The sequence below is a fragment of the Procambarus clarkii genome, chromosome 10, assembly GCF_040958095.1.
Source record: "Procambarus clarkii isolate CNS0578487 chromosome 10, FALCON_Pclarkii_2.0, whole genome shotgun sequence".
In the NCBI taxonomy this organism is placed as follows: domain Eukaryota; kingdom Metazoa; phylum Arthropoda; class Malacostraca; order Decapoda; family Cambaridae; genus Procambarus; species Procambarus clarkii.
This window is the reverse complement of record NC_091159.1, coordinates 37600479-37627694: the sequence shown is the minus strand read 5'-3', so window position 1 is coordinate 37627694 and position 27216 is coordinate 37600479. Positions and strand designations below refer to the sequence as shown.

The 27216-nt window shown below is 50.0% G+C and overlaps 1 protein-coding gene across 3 annotated transcripts in view; it reads right to left on the bottom strand.

The window, feature by feature from the left end:
• Exn (Ephexin) overlaps nt 1–27216 on the bottom strand; it is a 371388-nt gene that overhangs the window by 112168 nt on the left and 232004 nt on the right. For all 3 annotated transcript variants that reach the window (XM_069321871.1, XM_069321870.1, XM_045725751.2), the window contains one exon: nt 21318–21484. In XM_069321871.1, coding sequence (XP_069177972.1) covers nt 21318–21484 — 167 coding nt within the window. The remainder of the gene's footprint in view (nt 1–21317; nt 21485–27216) is intronic.

The following is a 27216-nucleotide window of genomic DNA, read 5'->3' as shown; positions in this document are numbered from 1 at the left end:
TGGGGGTGGAGGCTTGGTCGAGGACCGGGCCGCGGGGACACTAAAGCCCCGAAATCATCTCAAGATACCTCTCAAGATAGTGACGTTAGTGTGGCAGAACACGAGAGGCAGGCGACCGGGTCTTCCCTCACCTTCTGTAGTAGAGAGGAAGACCTTATCCCTCCCTGCATTAACAGGGGCTCCAGGTTCCCTGATAACTGCTGGCAACACTCCACCTCCAGTACATTACGCCCCTCACCCCACCCCCCTCCCTTTCTTTTTTAAGGAACATACTTTGGTACGCTTATACACCTTGGGGCGCCGGTGGCTGAGAAGACAGCACACTGGATACGTAATCCGGGGTTCTATTCCCAGCGCTGGCGGGAAATAAAATGGGCATAGTTTCTTTCAGCTTGACGCTCCTGTTATCTAGCAGTAAATAGGTACCTGGGAGTTAGACAACTGTTACGGGCTGCTTCCTCTGTGTGTGTATTCACCTAGTTGTGTTTGCGTGGCTTGAGCTTTGCTCTTTCGGCCCGCCTCTCAACTGTCAATCAACTGCTTACTACTTTTTTTTCCACACCACACACACACACCCCAGGAAGAAGCCCGTGACAGCTGACTAACTCCCAGGTACCTATTTACTGCTAGGTAACAAAGAAACTACCCATTTGTTTCTGCCTGGTGCAGGAATCGAACCCGCGCCACAGAATTACGAGTCCTATGCGCCATCCACCAGGCTACTAGTGGTGTGGAGCACATGACTGTAAAGCTGCCGCCCAGCTGGGTGGGTGTGGAGCACATGACTGTAAAGCTGCCGCCCAGTTGGGTGGGTGTGGAGCACATGACTGTAAAGCTGCCGCCCAGTTGGGTGGGTGTGGAGCACATGACTGTAAAGCTGCCGCCCAGTTGGGTGGGTGTGGAGCACATGACTGTAAAGCTGCCGCCCAGTTGGGTGGGTGTGGAGCACATGACTGTAAAGCTGCCGCCCAGTTGGGTGGGTGTGGTGCTCATGACTGTAAAGCTGCCGCTCAGTTGAGTGGGTGTGGAGCACATGACTGTAAAGCTGCCGCCCAGTTGGGTGGGTGTGGAGCACATGACTGTAAAGCTGCCGCCCAGTTGGGTGGGTGTGGAGCACATGACTGTAAAGCTGCCGCCCAGTTGGGTGGGTGTGGAGCACATGACTGTAAAGCTGCCGCCCAGTTGGGTGGGTGTGGAGCACATGACTGTAAAGCTGCCGCCCAGTTGGGTGGGTGTGGAGCACATGACTGTAAAGCTGCCGCCCAGTTGGGTGGGTGTGGAGCAAGACTAGTAACTGTGTGACTCACCATAGATGTAAAGTGCCTTGTATAGTGACTGTTGTGAGCCTCTTGTTGAATCACTTGTGATATTAAATATTATTTATATGTATATGTATTTATATGTATATGTATTTATGTAAATGATTGTACATATATGTACATGTGTATGTAACATTAACAATTGTGTTACTAGCTTCAAATATTGTCACTTGCTGAGCTAAATGAATTATGTACCTCTGTAACCCTTTCCACCGCCGCCCACGGGAGGGGTATGGGGTGCATAATAAAGAAAGAAATTGAAAACTGAATTAGCAAGCTTGTGATACACTGCGACGATGTAGATAAGAACACGATAGTGGATAGTTATTGCAAAATGTGAGGGTACCTCATACTGGTCTAATAAGTGGACATGCAATAATGTAGTGAGATGTTGACCCAGCTTGTGCTCACACAGTGCTCAGGCGATGAGCACTGTGTGAACACAATCGACTTGAGAATGGTCCAGGACGGACCGAAACGTCGTCGTCCCTTCAACTTTTAGTGTGTGGTCTGGTCAACAGTGCTCAGGCTCGGAACCTTCGTCTCCTGCAGTCACCCAGCCCGTTCTCTATATTCCCCACAACATACACAATAAAGGCTACTAAGACGTACGAACCAAACTTAAAATAGTACCTCCCTTTATGTGCTTTATGTAGTGCCAGACAGACAAGTATTAAAAGTATCAACACAAGACAGAACACGAAACAATGGGTATAAATTGGATAAATTTAGATTTAGGAAAGACTTTGGTAAATACTGGTTCGGTAACGGGGTTGTTGATTTGTGGAACCAATTACCGCGTAACGTGGTGGAGGTGGGGTCCCTCGATTGTTTCAAGCGCGGGTTGGACATGTATATGAGTGGGATTGGGTGGTTATAGATAGGAGCTGCCTCGTATGGGCCAATAGGCCTTCTGCCGTTACCTTGTTCTTATGTTCTGCAGTTACCGTTGTTCTTATGTTCATATATATGTGGGTAGTGCCTGGAACAGTGCCCCGATACACTCACAGTGCCCCGATACATTTCCTTAAAGTATACCTTAGCATCCTCAGAGGCAGATATAAATACAAACTATCACAGGCAGGTGTATATCGTATGGGCCAATAGACCTTCTGCAGTTGCCTTTGTTCTTATGTTCTTATATAAGAGAAAGGAAGGCTGTCAGCCCCGCTGTCGCACAGCACGTCTATATAACATTGACTTTTGGCTTGTAATGACTAGCCCAGCTATGGCTGTCTCTCTCCACCTTCTCTGAAGGCGAAACTCTACCCGCACGTCGAGGCAGTCATTTCCGGCCCGGCACCGGAATCGGAAAAAGAAAGTCTTCCCGGCTTCATTACCCTCCTTCCCGGTGGCTGTCAGTGCCCCCGCCGCTGCCTCGCCTGCCACCCCCACCTCCCCATCACACTTAGAAAGTATGTATACCTTCCCAGCAGCAGGGAAGGGGGGGGGGGGGGTATCTGCGCGGCGTGAGTGTGCGCTCCGGCAGGCGGCCACTACCAGCCTCCCAGACACGCTCACTAGTAAACACTCCCTGGAAATCACGCCCACGTTCCCCTTTCTCCACACTTGAATCTTATACCGCCCTTTTTTTTACCTATTTCTGGTTCGAGGGGCGCAAGTTACACTTAAGATACGACTGGAAAGTTCAGTAGTGACCCGCAGGTCACGTCCCGGGCCCCTAGAGCCTCCAGCACACACGACGCAGGAGGGAGTGGTGACCGTGAGAAGGGAGGGAGGGAGGGAGTGGTGACCAGGGGAAGGGAGGGAAGAAGGGAGTGGTGACCAGGAGAAGGGAGGGAATGGAGAGCCACAACCCCCACACAGGTGCCCCCAGCATCACACCAGTAGCCCTCATTATATTGAGTGAGCCAAGTTAAGTATACATCTTTCTGGTTACGGAATACAACCTCAAACTATTTCGAAAGACTAGGCCTTTCAGAGACATTGATCAAAACTCAATTCTTCAAATCAAAATATATAATATATTCTCTTAAAACTCCTAGAAAAATGTCAAAAAGCTGAAAATGTCAAGTGTGTGACATTTCTCTGCGACACATATTTTAAAACTAAGTTTTAAATATAAACTTAGATATATATATACTTAGGAGGATCCACAAGGTCTTCTCTGAGTACTCTTTATTTTGTTCTCCGAGGCTATGGGTCCCTACACTTGCACCAGAGGTGGTACCCCTTATATATATATATATATAAAATATATATATATGCACTTAAATATAAAGGATAAATGTGAAAATATTTAGAGCACTAGACAACTATGTCTAGAAGAAAGCCAAGAACTTCATGAGAACGCAATTAAGTGAACATGAGGAACAACACCCCCATGGTACGAAGACGTCACCCTACCATGAGGACGAAGACGTCACCCTACCATGAGGACGAAGACGTCACCCTACCATGAGGACGAAGACCTCACCCTACCATGAGGACGATAACTGTAGCTGCAAATAGCCCTTGAAAACAACCACACGACAACCCATAAAGTAGTGCCCTGGGTGAGATATCTAACTACAACATGATGAGATGTTGTAGAGCTCTGCTCACTCACAGCTGCTCACTCACAGCTGCTCACTCTTGCCTGCAGGAAGACTGAGCAGCTGACACACCCGCCAGTTGCCACCTGCACTAACATACCCACACTCTGTGTAGCCTTAGTTTTTACTATAACAAAATGTTATAATTTATATACATATATACACACACGTACGTACACTAGACGCAGCACCCGGCGGTGCCCGGGTGCCCAGCCGGGTACAGTATGGAGGGAGGTGTGTATGGGGGAGGGTTGGTACGTCGTTAAAAATTTGCATCAAAATTCTTTCACTCTGCTAAGGGCAAAAGTACTGTAGATTCTTTTTTATTTAAAAGTTTCCCGCGAACAATACATAATGTTTTACCATATTGCAAGAAAGAATATTGTCTTGAATATTTTGTTTGGGAAGCCGGCAGCGAGCAGGAAGCACGGGCCAAAAGTGGCATGGGGCTTACTAGAGACTACCATGATATACTCGTTTAAATGGTGCTGATCCCAATCAAGCCATGTTGGGCATGTGCCCACCACCAAATGACAGTGCAAAATTGGGTGATTGTGACCAGAACCCACCCACCCCCCACCCCCCCCACCCCTCCCAGCGTTTGGTCTCCATCCTCTGGCAGATGTTTTATTTTATAGAAATAGAGGAGGGGAGGGGAGAGTGGGAGTGGGGAGCAAGGAGCAGGGGAGTACACTAAGCATCTGGCCCCCGGTGCCCGAGGACGGATGGCAGAGCTTATCTCTCCCCTATCCTTCTTTAAGACTTTCCATGGCGCCAGAAGTTGGCCGCCCCGACACGCGGAATGTACTAATTCCCATGCATTCATACATTCCCATGGTGCTGTGGTTTGTACCAGGAGGACAGAACGCTGCTGGCTACTGGTGGTGTGGTGCTACGTGGTGTAGTAGACGGAGGGCAGCAGAGGGGCCACCTCTCTTTGGGCACTGGTGCAGTGGTGAGTGTGCTGCTCACCTGCACCCTGGTGAGTGTGACTCATACCCTGGCATCTGCCACCCACCACCTGCTCACCCTTGACTTCCTCCTCCCCCACCTCTAACATCTCCCCCCCCAGTTGTGGCGCGGTGTGCACAACTGGCTCACACACCAGGCGGCTGTAAGCCTCTCGCCCCCCACTATGGTTCTAGTCTCCATTATAGGTAAATTATATGCAACTAGTTGACTACAAATACAAACGGCTTAATTCAAACTCATTACGTGAGGCTGCAAGCTTTTTGTCACTCACCCATACGATGAGTAACAGGTCCTTAATAAACTACACTGGACCCATGTTCCATGCCACCTGTGTAGCCTGGTGGCCCAACATGGTCCATGCCACCTGTGTATCCTGGTGGCCCAACATGGTCCATGCCACCTGTGTAGCCTGGTGGCCCAACATGGTCCATGCCACCTGTGTATCCTGGTGGCCCAACATGGTCCATCAAACCTGTATATCCTGGTGGCCCAACATGGTCCATCAAACCTGTATATCCTGGTGGCCCAACATGGTCCATCAAACCTGCTACCACAGGCAACCTCTCGCTCACTCATCCAACGACATTACTCAACACTCGCTGCTCGCTCATCAGTCACCACCCAGGGACACACAATGACCCTTGCAACACAGTAGGGGTTGCAACGATGGCAACTTCCACATTGATGATGGTAGTGTTGAGGTAATGGTTCCATGTGTGTATATCAGGAAATGGAGCAGTAACCACAGGCTTCGGGGGGTGGTGTGATGAGCATGTTATCCGGGCGAGCAGCGAGCCGCCCCGAGGGCTTGGCTTAGGGCTCTTGCTCCTCTTGCTCCACCACTGCCTGAAGGACACACTATGCACGCCCACCATACACACACGCTCACGCCACGCACGCCCACCATACACACACGCTCACGCCACGCACGCCCACCCACTCTGCACGCCCCTGCAGCCTTCTCTACTGAACATTACGACTCAACTACATCTGGCTGTAAGAAAACCCATTGGTAGGTAACATTACGAGTAAAATAAGCATTAATTCCAAAACTACAATAAATATCCGGAGCGGAGTGGTCCATATATACAGTACATGCTCGTCAAAAGAGGTAGACCAGATTAAATAACCACTTCATCCATCGTCCTACAATTCAACTTCAATAATTACTCTACAAATAATAATTACGAGAGCATATGAAAACAACTGAGCCATAGCCAGGCATGAGTGCCTTCCTCGTGCCTCAGGTTCCATCCACAGTTCTGTATAATTAAACGTGAAAAACAACCTAATTTATCCTACCAAGTTATTCTGGTAACCCAGCCCTCGAGTCCCACTCAACTGGTAACCCAGCCCTCGAGTCCCACTCAACACCACCTTTCCCACCTGGGTGTTAATGAACACTTTCTTTTTAATATACAAAATAGGCTTTGCGGTTCTCAACACAATCTATAATAAAAAATACATTTTCATAGTGTATTGCATTGTATAATGTAGCATTAAAATATTGACATGTGAGAGGAAGAGGAGAATCACAGGGTTGCTTACGTTCACAAAGGTTGCTTGGAGACTCGAGGTACGTAAGTGTCATGTTTGGGCGGTGCAACATGTGAGGATGACCCTTACGAGCGGCCCATCACCAGTTGGGAATAGTCCTTACTGTGGGCGTCAGAGCGCGAGCACATGGGGGCGGCGGCCATCACAGCAGCGGTGTGGGCGGCGCTGCACCATCCACGCCCACACGACACGCCCACTTCTCTCCAGTACATACACTGATTCATTCACATTCGTAAATTCACGTTTTGTTCGTGTTATTTTATGGTGTTTAGCACTATTTTCTAATGTTTTATCAGCATGCGAGTTGGTTACCTCCTTCGAGTGGGTGTTGACCTCGGAGTCACAGGTCACAACACGTCAAGCTTTCACCACCTGATGGTGAAGACCTTACCAGCTCTGGTCTAGCGTCACAGCAGGTGTTAGCGAGCTCCCTAGTAATTAACGAGGACAAGAACGTCAGGTAAAACCTATCACACAGGTATGTAACTCAAGATAATTATATATTAACATTCTAAGTAGTGACCTTATCATCATAGCGCATATACCGTGTCCATAATTAGGCGGTTTAGCGTGGACACAAACCCCGCGTTGATGACCAGGGACTGGAAGAGTGGACACAAACCCCGCGTTGATGACCAGGGACTGGGAGAGTGGACACAAACCCCGCGTTGATGACCAGGGACTGGAAGAGTGGACACAAACCCCGCGTTGATGACCAGGGACTGGGAGAGTGGACACAAACCCCGCGTTGATGACCAGGGACTGGGAGAGTGGACATGATGGGAGAGTGAGCGGGGCGTCACCTGGAGGGGCGCCAAGGAGCCCCTCACACTGAACACTTTAGGTGTGACAAGGCCACCGTGCCCTACTGGGCCCACACCCACCTCCCTCTCTCTCTCTTACCTTCATCACAATCTACTTGTCAAGCTGCTACAGTGCGGGGTCACTCGTGCTTCTCAGACCATCTAACCCAACTGTATCATTACCAACATCTTCAGGGGATGCCTGCTTGCTAAACCCCCCGATGGTCTCAATGGAAATACCTGAGCCAGAAGACTAAAGCTAAGTGTCCCTTTGTAATAACTAGCTGAGAGAGGTAACCGTGACTTGAGAAGGCGCTCGTTTAATTCCTTCCCACGACAACCTTGTATGATCACTTGGCCCTTGTGGTCAAGACAATTACAAGAAGCTACAATTTGTGCTTTGTGTATTGGTTTGGTCATTAAACCTTTTGATCATCACTCCTCCAATGTCTCAATTGTCACTTCAGGAGTTATCTTTGCTGCCATGGTTAAAACTTAACATATTTCATGATAACAAATGTGTAATCTGACTTAAGAGTTACACAAGCCGTCCCCAGTACCAGCAACACCACGCCAAGTTCCCCGTGGCAACTGCCAGTCTTGTCTTCAACAATGTCGTATTTTCACTTGATATTTACATTTCAAAATATTCCACGACCTGGTTACTAAAAAAAACAAACAAAAATTTTTTTTTTTCCAGTTCACTTGTTATGCGAGGTGTTCAATCGTTCACCAACATAAACCCTCTTGGCACTGTTTTCCAGAACACTTTGCCCAAAAGTAATAATGAGCGGCGAGGCAGAGGGCGGAGCTCCTACCCATCCGGCTGGCGTCCGCCTGCACACTGAGATGATCACAACACCAGCAGCGTAGAGATCACTCGGCTCCTTGCCACATGTCGCCTCACACACACCCGCCCCTCACACACACCCGCCCCTCACACACACCCGCCCCCTCACACACACCCGCCCCTCACACACCCGCCTCACACACACCCGCCTCACACACCGGCTTCACACACACCTGCCCCTCACACACACCCGCCTCACACACACCCGCCTCACACACACCCGCCCCTCACACACACCAGCCTCACACTCGGGATAATTATCAATGAGAAGAGTTGTGGAAATAAGGTAACTTCTCAGCGGGTACAGCCAGCGCTGTAAGGGTATACATGAGAGCTGAGGCTTGTAATGATGGAGGTACAGTTGGGGGGGGAAATATTTCGTCAGTAACCATAAACTAACCTCCCTCACCGCTGGTGTGTCGTGAAGGCTCTCTCACACAGCCCCCTCACACCATGTATGGACACCGTAACTTACAAGGTGCAGTTTTAAGCATAATACAATATTTTATGTATTACAGAACGTATTGTGTGATAATTACATAATACAAAATTGGATAGTCGATTGAAAAAGTGGTGACAAGGCAGCGAAGACTAACGGAGAGGAGACTATTTGGCCAGGTGCCAGCGAGGGCCTTAATAGGTTATTCACCACCTAGCGGTACCCAGCGGTACCCAGCGGTACCCAGCGGTCGTCAGCGGTACCCAGCGGTCCTCAGCGGTACCCAGCGGTCTCCAACGGTACCTACCGTCTTGTATTAACTCCGCTTCCCATTTACATGTATTTCTGAAGCTGCTGACCCTAAACGTGTAAGTGTCACGGAGAGAACACTTTTCATTCAATAAGAAACTTGTAACCCAACAGAAGCGTGAAGGTGGGACAGACCGGTGACGGGACCACCACCCACACCCGTCCACACCCGTCCACACCCGTCCACACCCGTCTTCCCGCCGTACACACCTAGGCTCATCTTTCTCAACTAATCCCAAAATAAACTCAAAATATTCCTGTATATTTTCGTTCACATCATGCAGGAAACAAGGCGGCCTATCCTGCATTAAACTGTGTCACAACATTGTTACTTCTTTAGCTAAATGAATTTTTGGGTTCAGTTCCTGAACCAAGACGAACCTCTGTAATTTTTCTACTACCCCCACAGGATGGGTATGGGGGTCCTCTACTCCCCACAGGATAGGTATAGAGTCCACTGCCATCCACGGGATGGGTATGGGGGCCACTGCCACCCACGGGATGGGTATGGGGTCTACTGCCGCCCACGGGATGGGTATGGGGTCTACTGCCGCCCACGGGATGGGTATGGGGTCCACTGCCACCCACGGGATGGGTATGGGGTCCACTGCCACCCACGGGATGGGTATGGGGTCCACTGCCACCCACGGGATGGGTATGGGGTCCACTGCCGCCCACGGGATGGGTATGGGGTCCACTGCCACCCACGGGATGGGTATGCAGGGTATGGGGCCACTGCCACCCACGGGATGGGTATGGGGTCCACTGCCACCCACGGGATGGGTATGGGGTCCACTGCCACCCACGGGATGGGTATGGGGTCCACTGCCATCCACGGGATGGGTATGGGGTCCACTGCCACCCACGGGATGGGTATGGGGTCCACTGCCACCCACGGGATGGGTATGGGGTCCACTGCCACCCACGGGATGGGTATGGGGTCCACTGCCACCCACGGGATGGGTATGGGGTCTACTGCCGCCCACGGGATGGGTATGGGGTCTACTGCCGCCCACGGGATGGGTATGGGGTCCACTGCCACCCACGGGATGGGTATGGGGTCCACTGCCACCCACGGGATGGGTATGGGGTCCACTGCCACCCACGGGATGGGTATGGGGTCCACTGCCGCCCACGGGATGGGTATGGGGTCCACTGCCACCCACGGGATGGGTATGCAGGGTATGGGGCCACTGCCACCCACGGGATGGGTATGGGGTCCACTGCCACCCACGGGATGGGTATGGGGTCCACTGCCACCCACGGGATGGGTATGGGGTCCACTGCCGCCCACGGGATGGGTATGGGGTCCACTGCCACCCACGGGATGGGTATGGGGTCCACTGCCACCCACGGGATGGGTATGGGGTCCACTGCCACCCACGGGATGGGTATGGGGTCCACTGCCGCCCACGGGATGGGTATGGGGTCCACTGCCACCCACGGGATGGGTATGCAGGGTATGGGGCCACTGCCACCCACGGGATGGGTATGGGGTCCACTGCCACCCACGGGATGGGTATGGGGTCCACTGCCACCCACGGGATGGGTATGGGGTCCACTGCCATCCACGGGATGGGTATGGGGTCCACTGCCATCCACGGGATGGGTATGGGGTCCACTGCCACCCACGGGATGGGTATGGGGTCCACTGCCACCCACGGGATGGGTATGGGGTCCACTGCCATCCACGGGATGGGTATGGGGTCCACTGCCATCCACGGGATGGGTATGGGGTCCACTGCCACCCACGGGATGGGTATGGGGTCCACTGCCACCCACGGGATGGGTATGGGGTCCACTGCCACCCACGGGATGGGTATGGGGTCCACTGCCGCCCACGGGATGGGTATGGGGGCCACTACCACCAACGGACATGTATGGGGTCCACTACCACCAACGGACATGTATGGGGGCCACTACCACCAACGGACATGTATGGGGGCCACTGCCACCAACGGACATGTATGGGGTCCACTACCACCAACGGACATGTATGGGGGCCACTACCACCAACGGACATGTATGGGGGCCACTACCACCAACGGACATGTATGGGGTCCACTGCCACCCACGGGATGGGTATGGGGTCCACTGCCACCCACGGGATGGGTATGGGGGCCACTACCACCAACGGACATGTATGGGGTGCTTATTAAATAAGCAAAATCAAAATAATTTCTTCCCTGTCAATCTTACTTCCAAACGAAGACTGCCTTAATATGTGGACGCTTAGTGACAAGGCCGAGCCAGCACAAAGGTCGCTCACGAGAACAAAGCCAACAATAAAGGCTAACACTGGCCCAGACATGAGGCCATCTTCTCACACTACCAGCAACAAAGGGAGAGACATGCAAATACGGAGGCCTGTGGCGCCGAGCAGCGGGGCGGTGATCTACTCGCCACGTTATGAAACGTGAATATTACTTCGGATGAGAGCGCACATCTCGCACCTGGAGGCTGTCGACACCGAAACGTCGTGACTGGATGAAAAAGCCACATGTTAGCAATGTCAACAGACAAAGTAGCCCAGACTGACACATGATCAGTCCAGCAGGTAAGTTTTGGTGCACATCTTGGGAGATGCCAGATGTCCACCACTATCTTACCACACCCCGCACACAAGCCACGGCTGATATGACAGCTGATAAGAAAATGTTATGGGTATTAGAAAGTACATTATAATATCAGTAAATACCTTCGATGATGAGCCGCCGCTAACGTGGAAGATTTCTCATATTTGAGGTGAGGTCCTTGGAGTGTGGCGCCGCTGTAATGGTTCCTGGAGCAACACGTCTTTACAGAGTAGTTACACGAATTAACACATAATTTCATTTGTAGTATAAACTTGTGTTTGATAGGCTTAGCTTAGTATATTATGCATCCCCCATGCCCCTTCAGTGGGCACTAGTTGACCCCATGCCCCTCTCGTGGGCACTAGTGGACCCCATGCCCCTCCCATGGGCACTAGTTGACCCCATGCCCCTCCTGTGGGCACTAGTGGACCCCATGTCTCTCCCATGGGCACTAGTGGACCCCATGCCCCTCCCGTGGGCACTAGTTGACCCCATGCCCCTCCCGTGGGCACTAGTGGACCCCATGCCCCTCCTGTGGGCACTAGTTGACCCCATGCCCCTCCCGTGGGCACTAGTTGACCCCATGCCCCTCCCGTGGGCACTAGTGGACCCCATGCCCCTCCTGTGGGCACTAGTGGACCCCATGCCCCTCCCGTGGGCACTAGTTGACCCCATGCCCCTCCTGTGGGCACTAGTGGACCCCATGCCCCTCCCGTGGGCACTAGTTGACCCCATGCCCCTCCCGTGGGCACTAGTTGACCCCATGCCCCTCCTGTGGGCACTAGTTGACCCCATGCCCCTCCTGTGGGCACTAGTGGACCCCATGCCCCTCCCGTGGGCACTAGTTGACCCCATGCCCCTCCCGTGGGCACTAGTTGACCTCATGCCCCTCCTGTGGGCACTAGTGGACCCCATGCCCCTCCCGTGGGCACTAGTTGACCCCATGCCCCTCCCGTGGGCACTAGTGGACCCCATGCCCCTCCTGTGGGCACTAGTGGACCCCATGCCCCTCCCGTGGGCACTAGTGGACCCCATGCCCCTCCCGTGGGCACTAGTGGACCCCATGCCCCTCCTGTGGGCACTAGTGGACCCCATGCCCCTCCTGTGGGCACTAGTGGACCCCATGCCCCTCCTGTGGGCACTAGTGGACCCCATGCCCCTCCTGTGGGCACTAGTGGACCCCATGCCCCTCCCGTGGGCACTAGTTGACCCCCATGCCCCTCCCGTGGGCACTAGTTGACCCCATGCCCCTCCTGTGGGCACTAGTGGACCCCATGCCCCTCCCGTGGGCACTAGTTGACCCCATGCCCCTCCCGTGGGCACTAGTGGACCCCATGCCCCTCCTGTGGGCACTAGTGGACCCCATGCCCCTCCCGTGGGCACTAGTGGACCCCATGCCCCTCCCGTGGGCACTAGTGGACCCCATGCTCCTCCTGTGGGCACTAGTGGACCCCATGCCCCTCCTGTGGGCACTAGTGGACCCCATGCCCCTCCTGTGGGCACTAGTGGACCCCATGCCCCTCCCGTGGGCACTAGTGGACCCCATGCCCCTTCCGTGGGCACTAGTGGACCCCATGCCCCTCCCGTGGGCACTAGTGGACCCCATGCCCCTCCTGTGGGCACTAGTGGACCCCATGCCCCTCCTGTGGGCACTAGTTGACCCCATGCCCCTTCCGTGGGCACTAGTGAACCCCATGCCCCTCCTGTGGGCACTAGTTGACCCCATGCCCCTTCAGTGGGCACTAATGGACCCCATGCCCCTCCCGTGGGCACTAGTGGACCCCATGCCCCTCCCGTGGGCACTAGTGGACCCCATGCCCCTCTCGTGGGCACTAGTGGACCCCATGCCCCTCCCGTGGGCACTAGTGGCATGGCAGGAGGGGCCGCCAGTTGCCAACATACACAGACCAGGTGTACAGCGAGGGCTGGGGGGGGGTCCAGGTGGATGAATGAACAGAGAAAGGAAGGAAAGAAAGTGCTCGGGGTCACTGGCAGGCCAGCCACCGGCCCTCACCTTCTACTTTCTATATCCCCGCCACCGTCGTCTGGCCGCCACCGTCGTCTGGCCGCCACCGTCGTCTGGCCGCCACCGCCGCCTGGCCGCCGCCACCGCCGCCTGGCCGCCGCCACCGCCGCCTGGCCGCCGCTACGCTCTCCTCACACCCTAACTGCTTCCTCCCTCCCTCATCTCCAAACTCACATTCTTCATGAGGCTCAATTTTCCATATAGTCTCAAGTATTTAATAAAACTTAGGAGACAAGTGTGGCGATGAGTGCAAGACTTCAGACAACACTGTATCAAGTCACTTGTGTTGTCCCGTCTCGAGTACTGCTCAGTACTCACTTCCCCCTTCACAGCAGGAGACATTGCTGAAATAGAGGGAATACAGAGAACATATACGGCACGCATAGACGCGATAAAGCACCTAAATTATTGGGATCGTCTCAAAGCTCTCCAAATGTACTCACTAGAAAGGAGACGAGAGAGCTACCAAATATACACGTGGAAGATACTGGAGGGCCAAGTCCCAAATCTACACAGTAAAATAACAACATACTGGAGTGAACGATGTGGAAGAAAATGCAGATTAGAACCAGTGAAGAGCAGGGGTGCCATAGGCACAATCAGAGAACACTGTATAAACATCAGAGGTCCGCAGTTTTTCAATGTCCTCCCAGTGACTAAGAAATATTGCCGGGACAACCGTGGACATCTTCAAGAAATAACTAGATAGTTTTCTAAAAAAAAAAAAAGTGCCGGACCAACCAGGCTGTGGTAGGTATGTGGGCCTGCGGGCAGCTCCAAGCAACAGAATGGTGGACCAAGCTCTCACAAGTCAAGCTTGGCCTCGGGCCGGGCTTGGGGAGTAGAAGAACTTCCAGAACCCCATCAAGCAGGTACCCGGTACGGGGCCAAGTTCATGTACTCTAGAATGTTGGGATTTACACTGAATGCCTCGCATCGATGACTCGAGATGCGCTTCGTATTCGGTAAGATTCATAGGTATTATTGTCAGGCATTCAATAAGTAACATGAGTCACTAACATGGGAGACTGAGCGGTGTTCAACACACTTCAACCTCCCATGTTGCCCCATACCTCCCCTCCCCCTATAACCCCTGGGAGCAGCACAGGAGAACTGTTAATTAAACTATCTTTATGTTGAACAATCGACCCGAAAAAACTGCAGGCATAAATATGTGGACCTACACACCATACTGCCCACACTACACCATAGCTAATAATTTCTTCACAAAACTTCCCCTAAGCCCTTAACAGTATGGCGTGTGTCGAGGCATCAGGAACTTCCCCTCCACACTGCAACACTGAGATGCTGGAACAGGAAATTGGTCACTACAGGTAACAGGCCTTGAGCTTCCTCATAAGAAAGTTTTAGTATCTAAGACTTGTGTCTGCCTTAAGTCGCACCACCTTGTATTACACTACAGCAAAAGTAGTGTTCAGGTAAGGCGGAGCCCTGTGTTTACCTCCATACCACCTGCTTACTGTTCTCACATCAAGGTACTTGTAACACACGTCCAGACAATTGCTGGAATTACCACTGTACTGGAAACACTTCCCTTGATGACATCACTGACTCGGACGTGTCAAACGCCCACTAGCCATCACGCCCTTCATCATCACCATCATCACCTTCACTTCCTTCCACGTGTCTTGGGTGGATGATAGTGAGGAGGTCTGGACACGCTGCTGCCGGCATGTAGGAAGACCCGATAGGAAGCCCACAACGTGAGATCTCACAGCTGGGGGGCAAACTCTCTCTCTGTTGGGAAACACTCCACAAAACTGCTAAGGTAATGTCTTCACTGCTGGCCAGTTGGCCCGGATAAAGATGAATGAATTCCAAGGGCTCCTTCGATAAGCTATGGATCATGTTTCCTAGTAAAGACGGCCTTGTTTTTACTAAACAACCTGTCTGGCGCGCTTGATAGACGCGCTACGAGAGTACAGGAGTCTGGGAGCCTTCCCCACACACTTATGGCACCTTAACTTTTCCCATAAATTGTGTTTCCTGGGTTACATGTGCGTGTGTGCACGTGTATGTATGTATATTCACTTAGCTGTAGGTTTGAGAGCTGAGCTTCAGCTCCCCTGTCCCGCCTTTCATCTTTGGTTTGACTATCGTGGCCGAGTGGGTTAACATTAAGGCAAGTGTCTGGAAGTTACTAAAACGCTGGTTCAAACCCCCGCATTGTTCCAAATGATTGGTTGTTCATTTGGAGCAACCTTCCCCTGTTCCCCTGTCCTACCCACCATTCCCCCCTCCCCGTTCCCCTCGTCCTCCCAACGATTTCCCCGTCCCCCTCCCAATCATTCCCCACTCCCCCTTCCCCTCGTCCTCCTCACCATTCCCCACTCCCTCGTCTGATGCATTCCCAAATGATCTGATGTTCCCATCAGAAAATTGGGAACATCAAATGATCTGATGTTCTTATCACTGAAAAATAAGATGGACAGTTAAAAAAAAAAGAACTGAAAAAACAATGAAAAAATATAATAATTAACTATATTCACGAAATTAACGGTATAGTAAACAACACAGCTCAATTCCAATGCAATGTCACACAAAATAATTAAATTACAATGAAAAAAATCGAAATCTATGAATATTCAATTTATCAATGCAATCGGGAATATTGAAATGAAACCGTAACATATTTAGTATATCGTGTGTTGCTCTTACATGCAACAGATGACGCTGTTTAAAAAAAATGTTTTTCCTGTCACAGGTGAGGCATGTATATAGGAGGTACATAAAAACACGCGCCTATTTAAATGTAACTTAGTCTCAAAATTTCAAAGCAATCGGTAAAGAGGTTTCGAAGATTTCCCTCACATGAAAAACACACGAAAAATACAGTTTTTTTCAACCAAGAATGTTTTTTCCCGCCACAGACGTGACATCTATACAGTATGTATATAAAAACCCGCTCGGATGCGAATGGAACGTTGTGTCAAAATTTTAAAGCAATCGGCGAAGAACTTTCGGAGATTAGCGAATTAGAACAAACGAACATTTCCATTTGTATTGATATAGATTATGCCTTCTCGTTTTTGGTCCTTTCATTGTCAGTGTGTACATCAGCGTTGTCGATGACTGGTGATGCTGCAGTCAGTACCTCTGTCACCCTGGTGATGCTGCAGTCAGTATCTCTGTCATCCTGGTGATACTGCAGTCAGTATCTCTGTCACCCTGGTGATGCTGCAGTTAGTACCTCTGTCACCCTGGTGATGCTGCAGTCAGTACCTCTGTCACCCTGGTGATGCTGCAGTCAGTACCTCTGTCACCCTGGTGATACTGCAGTCAGTATCTCTGTCACCCTGGTGATGCTGCAGTCAGTACCTCTGTCACCCTGGTGATGCTGCAGTCAGTATCTCTGTCACCCTGGTGATGCTGCAGTCAGTATCTCTGTCACCCTGGTGATGCTGCAGTCAGTACCTCTGTCACCCTGGTGATACTGCAGTCAGTATCTCTGTCACCCTGGTGATGCTGCAGTCAGTACCTCTGTCACCCTGGTGATGCTGCAGTCAGTATCTCTGTCACCCTGGTGATGCTGCAGTCAGTATCTCTGTCACCCTGGTGATGCTGCAGTCAGTACCTCTGTCACCCTGGTGATGCTGCAGTCAGTACCTCTGTCACCCTGGTGATGCTGCAGTCAGTATCTCTGTCACCCTGGTGATGCTGCAGTCAGTACCTCTGTCACCCTGGTGATACTGCAGTCAGTATCTCTGTCACCCTGGTGATGCTGCAGTCAGTACCTCTGTCACCCTGGTGATGCTGCAGTCAGTATCTCTGTCACCCTGGTGATGCTGCAGTCAGTACCTCTGTCACCCTGGTGATGCTGCAGTCAGTACCTCTGTCACCCTGGTGATGCTGCAGTCAGTACCTCTGTCACCCTGGTGATGCTGCAGTCAGTACCTCTGTCACCCTGGTGATGCTGCAGTCAGTACCTCTGTCACCCTGGTGATGCTGCAGTCAGTACCTCTGTCACCCTGGTGATGCTGCAGTCAGTACCTCTGTCACCCTGGTGATGCTGCAGTCAGTACCTCCGTCACCCTGGTGATGCTGCAGTCAGTATCTCTGTCACCCTGGTGATGCTGCAGTCAGTACCTCTGTCACCCTGGTGATGCTGCAGTCAGTACCTCTGTCACCCTGGTGATGCTGCAGTCAGTACCTCTGTCACCCTGGTGATGCTGCAGTCAGTATCTCTGTCACGCTGGTGATGCTGCAGTCAGTACCTCTGTCACCCTGGTGATGCTGCAGTCAGTATCTCTGTCACCCTGGTGATGCTGCAGTCAGTATCTCTGTCACCCTGGTGATGCTGCAGTCAGTATCTCTGTCACCCTGGTGATGCTGCAGTCAGTATCTCTGTCACCCTGGTGATGCTGCAGTCACTACCTCTGTCACCCTGGTGATGCTGCAGTCAGTATCTCTGTCACCCTGGTGATGCTGCAGTCAGTATCTCTGTCACCCTGGTGATGCTGCAGTCAGTATCTCTGTCACCCTGGTGATGCTGCAGTCAGTATCTCTGTCACCCTGGTGATGCTGCAGTCAGTATCTCTGTCACCCTGGTGATGCTGCAGTTAGTACCTCTGTCACCCTGGTGATGCTGCAGTCAGTATCTCTGTCACCCTGGTGATGCTGCAGTTAGTACCTCTGTCACCCTGGTGATGCTGCAGTTAGTACCTCTGTCACCCTGGTGATGCTGCAGTCAGTATCTCTGTCACCCTGGTGATGCTGCAGTCAGTATCTCTGTCACCCTGGTGATGCTGCAGTCAGTATCTCTGTCACCCTGGTGATGCTGCAGTCAGTATCTCTGTCACCCTGGTGATGCTGCAGTCAGTACCTCTGTCACCCTGGTGATGCTGCAGTCAGTATCTCTGTCACCCTGGTGATGCTGCAGTCAGTACCTCTGTCACCCTGGTGATACTGCAGTCAGTACCTCTGTCACCCTGGTGATGCTGCAGTCAGTACCTCTGTCACCCTGGTGATGCTGCAGTCAGTACCTCTGTCACCCTGGTGATGCTGCAGTCAGTACCTCTGTCACTCTGGTGATGCTGCAGTCAGTACCTCTGTCACCCTGGTGATGCTGCAGTCAGTACCTCTGTCACCCTGGTGATGCTGCAGTCACTACCTCTGTCACCCTGGTGATGCTGCAGTCAGTACCTCTGTCACCCTGGTGATGCTGTAGTCAGTACCTCTGTCACCCTGGTGATGCTCTGATAAGATTACAAGGTACGGGAGCTAGTCAGTCACCCCGTCATGACATTACGGGTGGGTATGGTGTACAAGACTCGACACTATGCACGAGTACGCAAGGTTGGTAGCATCATGTGTCCATGATGCTTGTTCCCTTAAAGGACTAGTCAACACAACTAAATAACAGCACAGGTTATGTCTATGTTATTATTATGATAATCCAAAAGCTAATCACCAGAGTGCTACAAATGAGGGTAAATCATGTGAGCCAATCCGACACATTTACTCTAGTATCCATTATATAACAAGGTGGAAGTACGAGAGTTACCCTCCGCACACGGCTTCCCATCCGTTTTCTATGATAGGCATCGTAACTTCTGCTCCCTATGGTAAACTTCGTCAGAAATTTGCTAGACAAGAACGTCACACAATTCAATATATAAGGTATTCATTTGATGTTACGCATATGTATAGAAAATAATATTGAAAAGTTCTTTTCAAACAAAAAAGGCAAATAACACATCTGAAGACACGGAACATGGCAAAGTCCCCCCAAGCACTCCTGACACTTCTGCTTCCCCGGAGTCGTAGACAGTAGATAACCCCCCCCCCCAAGACCATCTACTAACTTTTTCCCAGGATGCCTCTCGCAACACGCCTAACTCCCAGGGGTACCTATTTACTGTTAGGTGAAGCATCAGGTGAATAGAAACGTTGCAAAATGCTACACTGTCGTAACGCGAGGACTGAACTAGTAAGCTCTGGGCTGTGACTGGCAGAGTGCACCACAGAAATACACTAAACTGTTGACCTCTCACGTCTCTTTACTCTCCTAACCAGTCCACACAGGCTTTTACCAGAGCATGATAGTCTCATGTGCAGGAATTCAGTACTAATAAAAACTTGAGAAACTATATTCAATACAAACATTTCACTTGTTACACTTTTAACTAGTTTACAGAGCCCAGGAGCTTCTGACTTGTCTCAAGGGCCAAGAGCTCTCCTTCCCACGGCTCCATTCAAGACGTTACCGTGCTTGTTCCCTTGCGTAGCTTGACAGCGCTGCTGCACCTGTGTGTGTGTCCCCCCCGACGGTACACGCTGTAACTTGAGGACCAGCGGTCTTCATGCTAGTGGCAACATGTATTTTTACCACTGTGAAATGTCTACACTCCAGTCTGGTGAAGCGGTCTCTATACTCCAGTCTGGTGAAGCGGTCTCTATACTCCAGTCTGGTGAAGCGGTCTCTATACTCCAGTCTGGTGAAGCGGTCTCTATACTCCAGTCTGGTGAAGCGGTCTCTATACTCCAGTCTGGTGAAGCGGTCTCTATACTCCAGTCTGGTGAAGCGGTCTCTATACTCCAGTCTGGTGAAGCGGTCTCTATACTCCAGTCTGGTGAAGCGGTCTCTATACTCCAGTCTGGTGAAGCGGTCTCTATACTCCAGTCTGGTGAAGCGGTCTCTATACTCCAGTCTGGTGAAGCGGTCTCTATACTCCAGTCTGGTGAAGCGGTCTCTATACTCCAGTCTGGTGAAGCGGTCTCTATACTCCAGTCTGGTGAAGCGGTCTCTATACTCCAGTCTGGTGAAGCGGTCTCTATACTCCAGTCAAATTGACTCACCTGCAGTCTTGTGAAGTGGCCGGGATACTCCAGTCCAAGTGACTCACCTGCATGGTGTGTGTGTCTGGCCTCTACACTTACCTTCTCACTTATATATTAACACGCCGTTGTTCCGGCACGATCATACTTAACAGCCTACACAAGATATATATATTATTGTATTAGCACTGAAGCATAACTAACCACGCTTCCTAAATTTAAAATGGTCTCAATGCACTTGACTAGTGACCAATAGAGTATGTTTTGTTAAGATCATGAGTACTGCCAGTACTTATTAAGTCATCACTCGACTAGAGTTATATCATTTACCAGTTACCATGTGAAGCACCAGAGTGCCACCAGCGCTCACGGGGAGGTGAGCACTCGAGCACAACACTGAGTCAAGAACCATGAACTTGTAAGTTAATATGACCAGCCAGCCGAAAAGAAAGTTTTAACATTAAAGTTAATTTTATTTTATTTAAGAAGCGTGGCTGTTGTGTTCAGCTTTCCCTGGAGTGAGAGTGGGCCTGGGGCCGCCGCCCCCGGCCCACTCCCCCACACTACCCACCACCACACATCCCCAGGGGACTACACAACCCACCACCACACATCCCCAGGGGGCTACACAACCCACCACCACACATCCCCAGGGGGCTACACAACCCACCACCACACATCCCCAGGGGCTACACAACCCACCACCACACATCCCCAGGGGGATACACTACCCACCACCACACATCCCCAGAGGCTACACTACCCACCACCACACATCCCCAGGGGCTACACTACCCACCACCACACATCCCCAGGGGCTACACTCAAACGCATTACAGTTTGACAATGAAAACTGATCCATTTTCGTTAAAACAATGATTCTGAAGGAGTAGATCAAGCGGATCAGAACCTGTACATGGAAGTTGTGTTCTGACAGCGTCAGACAGTTATCGTCAGGCGCGACAACGAACACTTCACTCTCTTTCATAGTATTATTTTAATCAACAAATGAGCGTAGTTTACCCACTGTGGCATTATGGCGGGAACGGTGGTAATGGGTCTGCAAAATGAGGTTGTGAGGCCCAGGAGGTGCAAGAGGACTTGTGTACTCACCTTCTCGCCAGCAGTACTCGATCTCGTCTCGGGCGGCCGTGGTGGAGCCGTGAGTGTGGCCGATGGTGTGGGCGTGAGTGTGGGCGGCCACGTCCCTCACGCCCTGACTCCACGACCGCCGCCAGTTGCGAGGACGCCAACGTTTCGAACGCTGACGCATGCGTACCCTGCGGGAGTAGAGGAAGTGGTGAGAAGTGGTCCCTCACCGCACGGCAGGTCCGTCCTGCAGGTGGTGCTGGCACGTGTTACCTGGAGGAGGGTGAGGTGCGGGGGGGGGGGGGATCAAAGAGCTACACGTGAAGCAGAACCAATTAAGCGGAGAAAGTGAGTAGACGAGGTGTAATTAAGAAGCACCAGCTGAGAAGAAAGTGATCTAAAGAAAGTAGTACTCTCACACTGCCCTTCACACTGACCTCATACGATCCTCACACTGTCCTCATACTGCCTCACCCTTCACAATGAACGTAGTGGTGGGAGGACACAAAGGCTACTGCAACTCTTAACAACAAAGAAATATCTAAGAAATTATGAAGTTAGACAAATTCCATAACAGAGCATGCGCCTTAAACCCCAAATGTCAATCCTGCCTTGCAAGAACTTCAATATATTGTTTACCGACTTGCCTGTCTGCCTGCCTATCCACACACAGTAACCCTCCTGCCTGCCTGCCTATCCACACACAGTAACCCTCCTGCCTGCCTGCCTATCCACACACAGTAACCCTCCTGCCTGCCTGCCTATCCACACACAGTAACCCTCCTGCCTGCCTGCCTATCCACACACAGTAACCCTCCTGCCTGCCTGCCTATCCACACACAGTAACCCTCCTGCCTGCCTGCCTATCCACACACAGTAACCCTCCTGCCTGCCTGCCTATCCACACACAGTAACCCTCCTGCCTGCCTGCCTATCCACACACAGTAACCCTCCTGCCTGCCTGCCTATCCACACACAGTAACCCTCCTGCCTGCCTGCCTATCCACACACAGTAACCCTCCTGTCTGCCTGCCTATCCACACACAGTAACCCTCCTGCCTGCCTGCCTATCCACACACAGTAACCCCCCTGCCTGCCTATCCACACACAGTAACCCTCCTGCCTGCCTGCCTATCCACACACAGTAACCCTCCTGCCTGCCTGCCTATCCACACACAGTAACCCTCCTGCCTGCCTGCCTATCCACACACAGTAACCCTCCTGCCTGCCTGCCTATCCACACACAGTAACCCTCCTGCCTGCCTGCCTATCCACACACAGTAACCCTCCTGCTTGCCTGCCTATCCACACACAGTAACCCTCCTATCCACTCATAAAAATGTAATCATAAATTATCATAATTATTGTATTCTTAATTTTCCTGCATTTTAAGTCAATATGAAACATTAAAACCCTCATTAACTCCACTCTAATGCTTGGTCCACACAATACATCAAGTGTCTTTAATCCAGTTTACAAGAACAACTTCCTGCTTACAGAAATACAACATATTATTGACACTTTCAGTATATTGGTCACACCAATTGTTGTCCTTAATGCCCAACATCAACAACCAGTCATTAGGAAGGTCTCATGAATATAACGACACAATAGTTCACGTTGTTTGGGAACAATACATTTAACATGAAGGTCTGTCCATATTACTGGCCAGGTATATCGTGGACATGTCTCCTCTACTCTAGGAGCTGTGCTGTATGTGGGACCAGAACATACATACACGTGTTTACTGTTCATCATTAAAATACCTTCAACATTACAAATCCGTCTGAGAACATTAATTGCACAAGAATAAAAGTGTGGTGAAATAAAGGCAAGGTCAGTATACTCTGGCATATTTATCAAGTGGCTAACACATATTTTACAAAAGCAATGTCCTAACGCATTTATATTATTCCTTTGCATTATTTCCTTTCTAAAGGTAACACATAAGATAGCCAATGACTTATGGTACACATTCAGTCTCCCTATCCCACCGTCTTTCTTACTTTTATATATATATATATATATATATATATATATATATATATATATATATATATATATATATATATATATATATATATATATACTGTAATCCGGTTAATTGGTTAGTACCTACCATACTATATATCTAAAAATATTATTTTCAATCTCCATAGCAATTTTCTTATCAATTGGAAAACTGTGAGACAAATACCACAATTTAGACAAAATTCTACAAGTGATTATTACAGCCTTCTGAACCACAATTAACTTCCTATTTGATAACATGTTCGTAGCTACTATTATTCTACACAGTACTTGCTAAGTCCTAACCAACGGTGTTCCACGTGTTTGACACCAACAAACCCCGAGAGCCTTGTAACACTTGACTACCATGAACCATGAACCTGTCCACGTAACTTTATTACACTAACTTCCAAGCCCTCATACACGTTTTGTTCTTGTTACCTGCAACAAGAACAGCCCTTGTTGACCTCTCAACGGTGTCTAACTCATCCTGAACATTCACCATTCGGTGAACATTCACCAACATTCGGTGAACATTCACCAACATTCGGTGAACATTCACCAACATTCGGTGAACATTCACCAACATTTGGTGTCTAACATTCATCCTGAACAACATTTTTTGTGTCTTCCGTCGACACAAAAATAGCGGTATCTCCTGCATATCCAACAACAGGAAGTGTCATAGCATTGGGAAGACAAGGTGGAACAACAGTCATTGCTTTTTATTGCAAGGTATAGTGGGCCTTGAAAGATAACAAAATTGAAAGATAACGTCAGGGATGTCCCCATTGAAAGGGGACATCACTGACGAACAGACCGTTCAATTGAAAAAGGGTTTACTCCCTCCCACCCGACCTCTCACAAATTACGTCGCTTTTCGCTCGTATGCACTACGGCCAAATATCCACGTCACTCAAAATGGGAATTTATTTTCCAATTCAATTTGTTAATTTGTTTTCCAAAACAGTAAGTTAAGGGTCCTCTGGTAGGTTAGGAGAGCAGGAAGTTTTCCTAAGGTTTCAAAACGTCATTTAAACCGTTAATTAAACGTTTCCTCACAGATTAGCCAGAGGACCCAAAATAGAAAACGGGGCAGTACGTCACTTTTCGTGAGCCGATTTCATTTTGAATTACGTCGAATTTTTTTGCCTGAATGCGTATACGAACTTTAAGCGACGTAACTGATAACAGGACGGGTTGATGGATACTCCGACAATGTTTATAAAGTATACGGATCCAATCAATAAATTATTGTGCCACACCTGGTGGAGGAGGAGGCCTGGTCGAGGACCGGGCCGCGGGGACGCTAAGCCCCCGAAATCATCTCAAGATACACCTGCCCAATCCAATATTTCTAATACAAACTGAACATCCACACAATCAAATGCTTTGGACCAGTCGAGGTTTATCACGAAGGAAGGAACATTATACACACCTGTCCCACCTCTCTTCCCCCTCAATCTAGTCTAACAGTTCTGCTGTATGTATGTATGTATGTATGTATGTATGTATGTATGTATGTATATATATATATATATATATATATATATACACACACACACACACACACACACACACACACACACACACACACACACACACACACACACACACACACACACGAAAACGATAACAAATGCAGTGTTCCCACAGGACTATTATGTTATGAGGAAAGAGAGGGAAGGAAGAGGTGGGGGTGGTGTAGCTCTGCTGGTAAGACAAGGCTGGGATTTTGAGGAGATGGATATTCAGGGCTGCGAAGGTTTCAGTGACTACATAGCAGGTACTGTAACAAATGGAGGGAAAAAAATTATAGTCGCAGTCATATATAATCCACCACCAAATGACAGAAGACCTAGACAGGAATATGATAGAAACAACATGGCCACCATTAACATAATAGAAAGAGCAGCTTCTGTTGCTAGCAGGAATGGATCTGGACTACTAATTATGGGAGACTTCAACCATGGGAAGATAGATTGGAAGAACAGAGACCCGCATGGAGGACCAGAAACATGGAGAGCTAAGCTGCTGGACGTGGCAACAAGAAACTTTCTAAGCCAGCACACCAAAGAACCAACAAGAATGAGAGAAGATGAACCAGCAATGCTTGATTTGATATTTACCCTAAATGAATGGGATATAAGGGAAGTTAAGATGGAAGCGCCCTTGGGAATGAGTGATCACAGTGTATTGAACTTTGAGTACCTGGTAGAGCTAGGACTTATCTCCCCCCAAAAAGAACTAGGAATCAAAAGGCTGGCATACCGAAAGGGGAATTATGAACAGATGAGAAGTTTCCTAAGTGAAATACCTTGGGACACAGACCTCAGAGATAAGTCTGTACAGGGTATGATGGACTATGTTACCCAAAAGTGTCAGGAGGCAGTAAACAGGTTCATCCCGGCCCAAAGAGAAAAATCCGAGAAGCAACAGAAGAATCCATGGTATAATAGGGCATGTATGGAAGCGAAGAAACTGAACAAAAAGGCGTGGAGGAACTTCCGGAATAACAGAACACCAGAAAGCAGAGAGAGATACCAGAGAACCAGGAATGAGTACGTCAGGGTGAGAAGAGAAGCAGAGAAAAATTTTGAAAATGATATAGCAAACAAAGCCAAGACCGAACCAAAGCTACTCCACAGTCACATCAGAAGGAAAACAACAGTGAAAGAACAGGTATTGAAACTTAGAACAGGCGAGGACAGGTATACAGAGAATGACAGAGAGGTGTGTGAGGAACTTAACAAGAGGTTCCAGGAGGTCTTCACAATAGAACAGGGTGAGGTCACTGCTAGGAGAAAGGGAGGTAAACCAGGCGGCCTTGGAGGAGTTCGAAATTACGAGAGAGGAGGTCAAGAGACACCTGCTGGATCTGGATGTTAGAAAGGCTGTTGGTCCAGATGGGATCTCACCATGGGTACTGAAAGAGTGTGCAGAGGCACTTTGCCTGCCACTCTCCATAGTGTATAGTAAGTCACTAGAGACGGGAGACCTACCAGAAATATGGAAGACGGCGAATGTGGTCCCAATATACAAAAAGGGCGACAGACAAGAGGCACTGAACTACAGGCCAGTGTCCTTGACTTGTATACCATGCAAGGTGATGGAGAAGATCGTGAGAAAAAACCTGGTAACACATCTGGAGAGAAGGGACTTCGTGACAAATCGCCAACATGGATTCAGGGAGGGTAAATCTTGCCTTACAGGCTTGATAGAATTCTACGATCAGGTGACACAGATTAAGCAAGAAAGAGAGGGCTGGGCGGACTGCATTTTCTTGGATTGTCGGAAAGCCTTTGACACAGTACCGCATAAGAGGCTGGTACATAAGCTGGAGAGACAGGCAGGTGTAGCTGGTAAGGTGCTCCAGTGGATAAGGGAGTATCTAAGCAATAGGAAGCAGAGAGTTACGGTGAGGGGTGAGACCTCCGATTGGCGTGAAGTCACCAGTGGAGTCCCACAGGGCTCTGTACTCGGTCCTATCTTGTTTCTGATATATGTAAATGATCTCCCGGAGGGTATCGATTCATTTCTCTCAATGTTTGCGGACGATGCTAAAATTATGAGAAGGATTAAAACAGAAGAGGACTGTTTGAGGCTTCAAGAAGACCTAGACAAGCTGAAGGAATGGTCGAACAAATGGTTGTTAGAGTTTAACCCAACCAAATGTAATGTAATGAAGATAGGTGTAGGGAGCAGGAGGCCAGATACAAGGTATCATCTGGGAGAGGAAATTCTTCAGGAGTCAGAGAAGGAAAAAGACTTGGGGGTTGATATCACGCCAGACCTGTCTCCTGCAGCACATATCAAGCGGATAACATCAGCGGCATATGCCAGGCTGGCCAACATACGAACGGCATTCAGAAACTTGTGTAAAGAATCATTCAGAACTTTGTATACCACATAT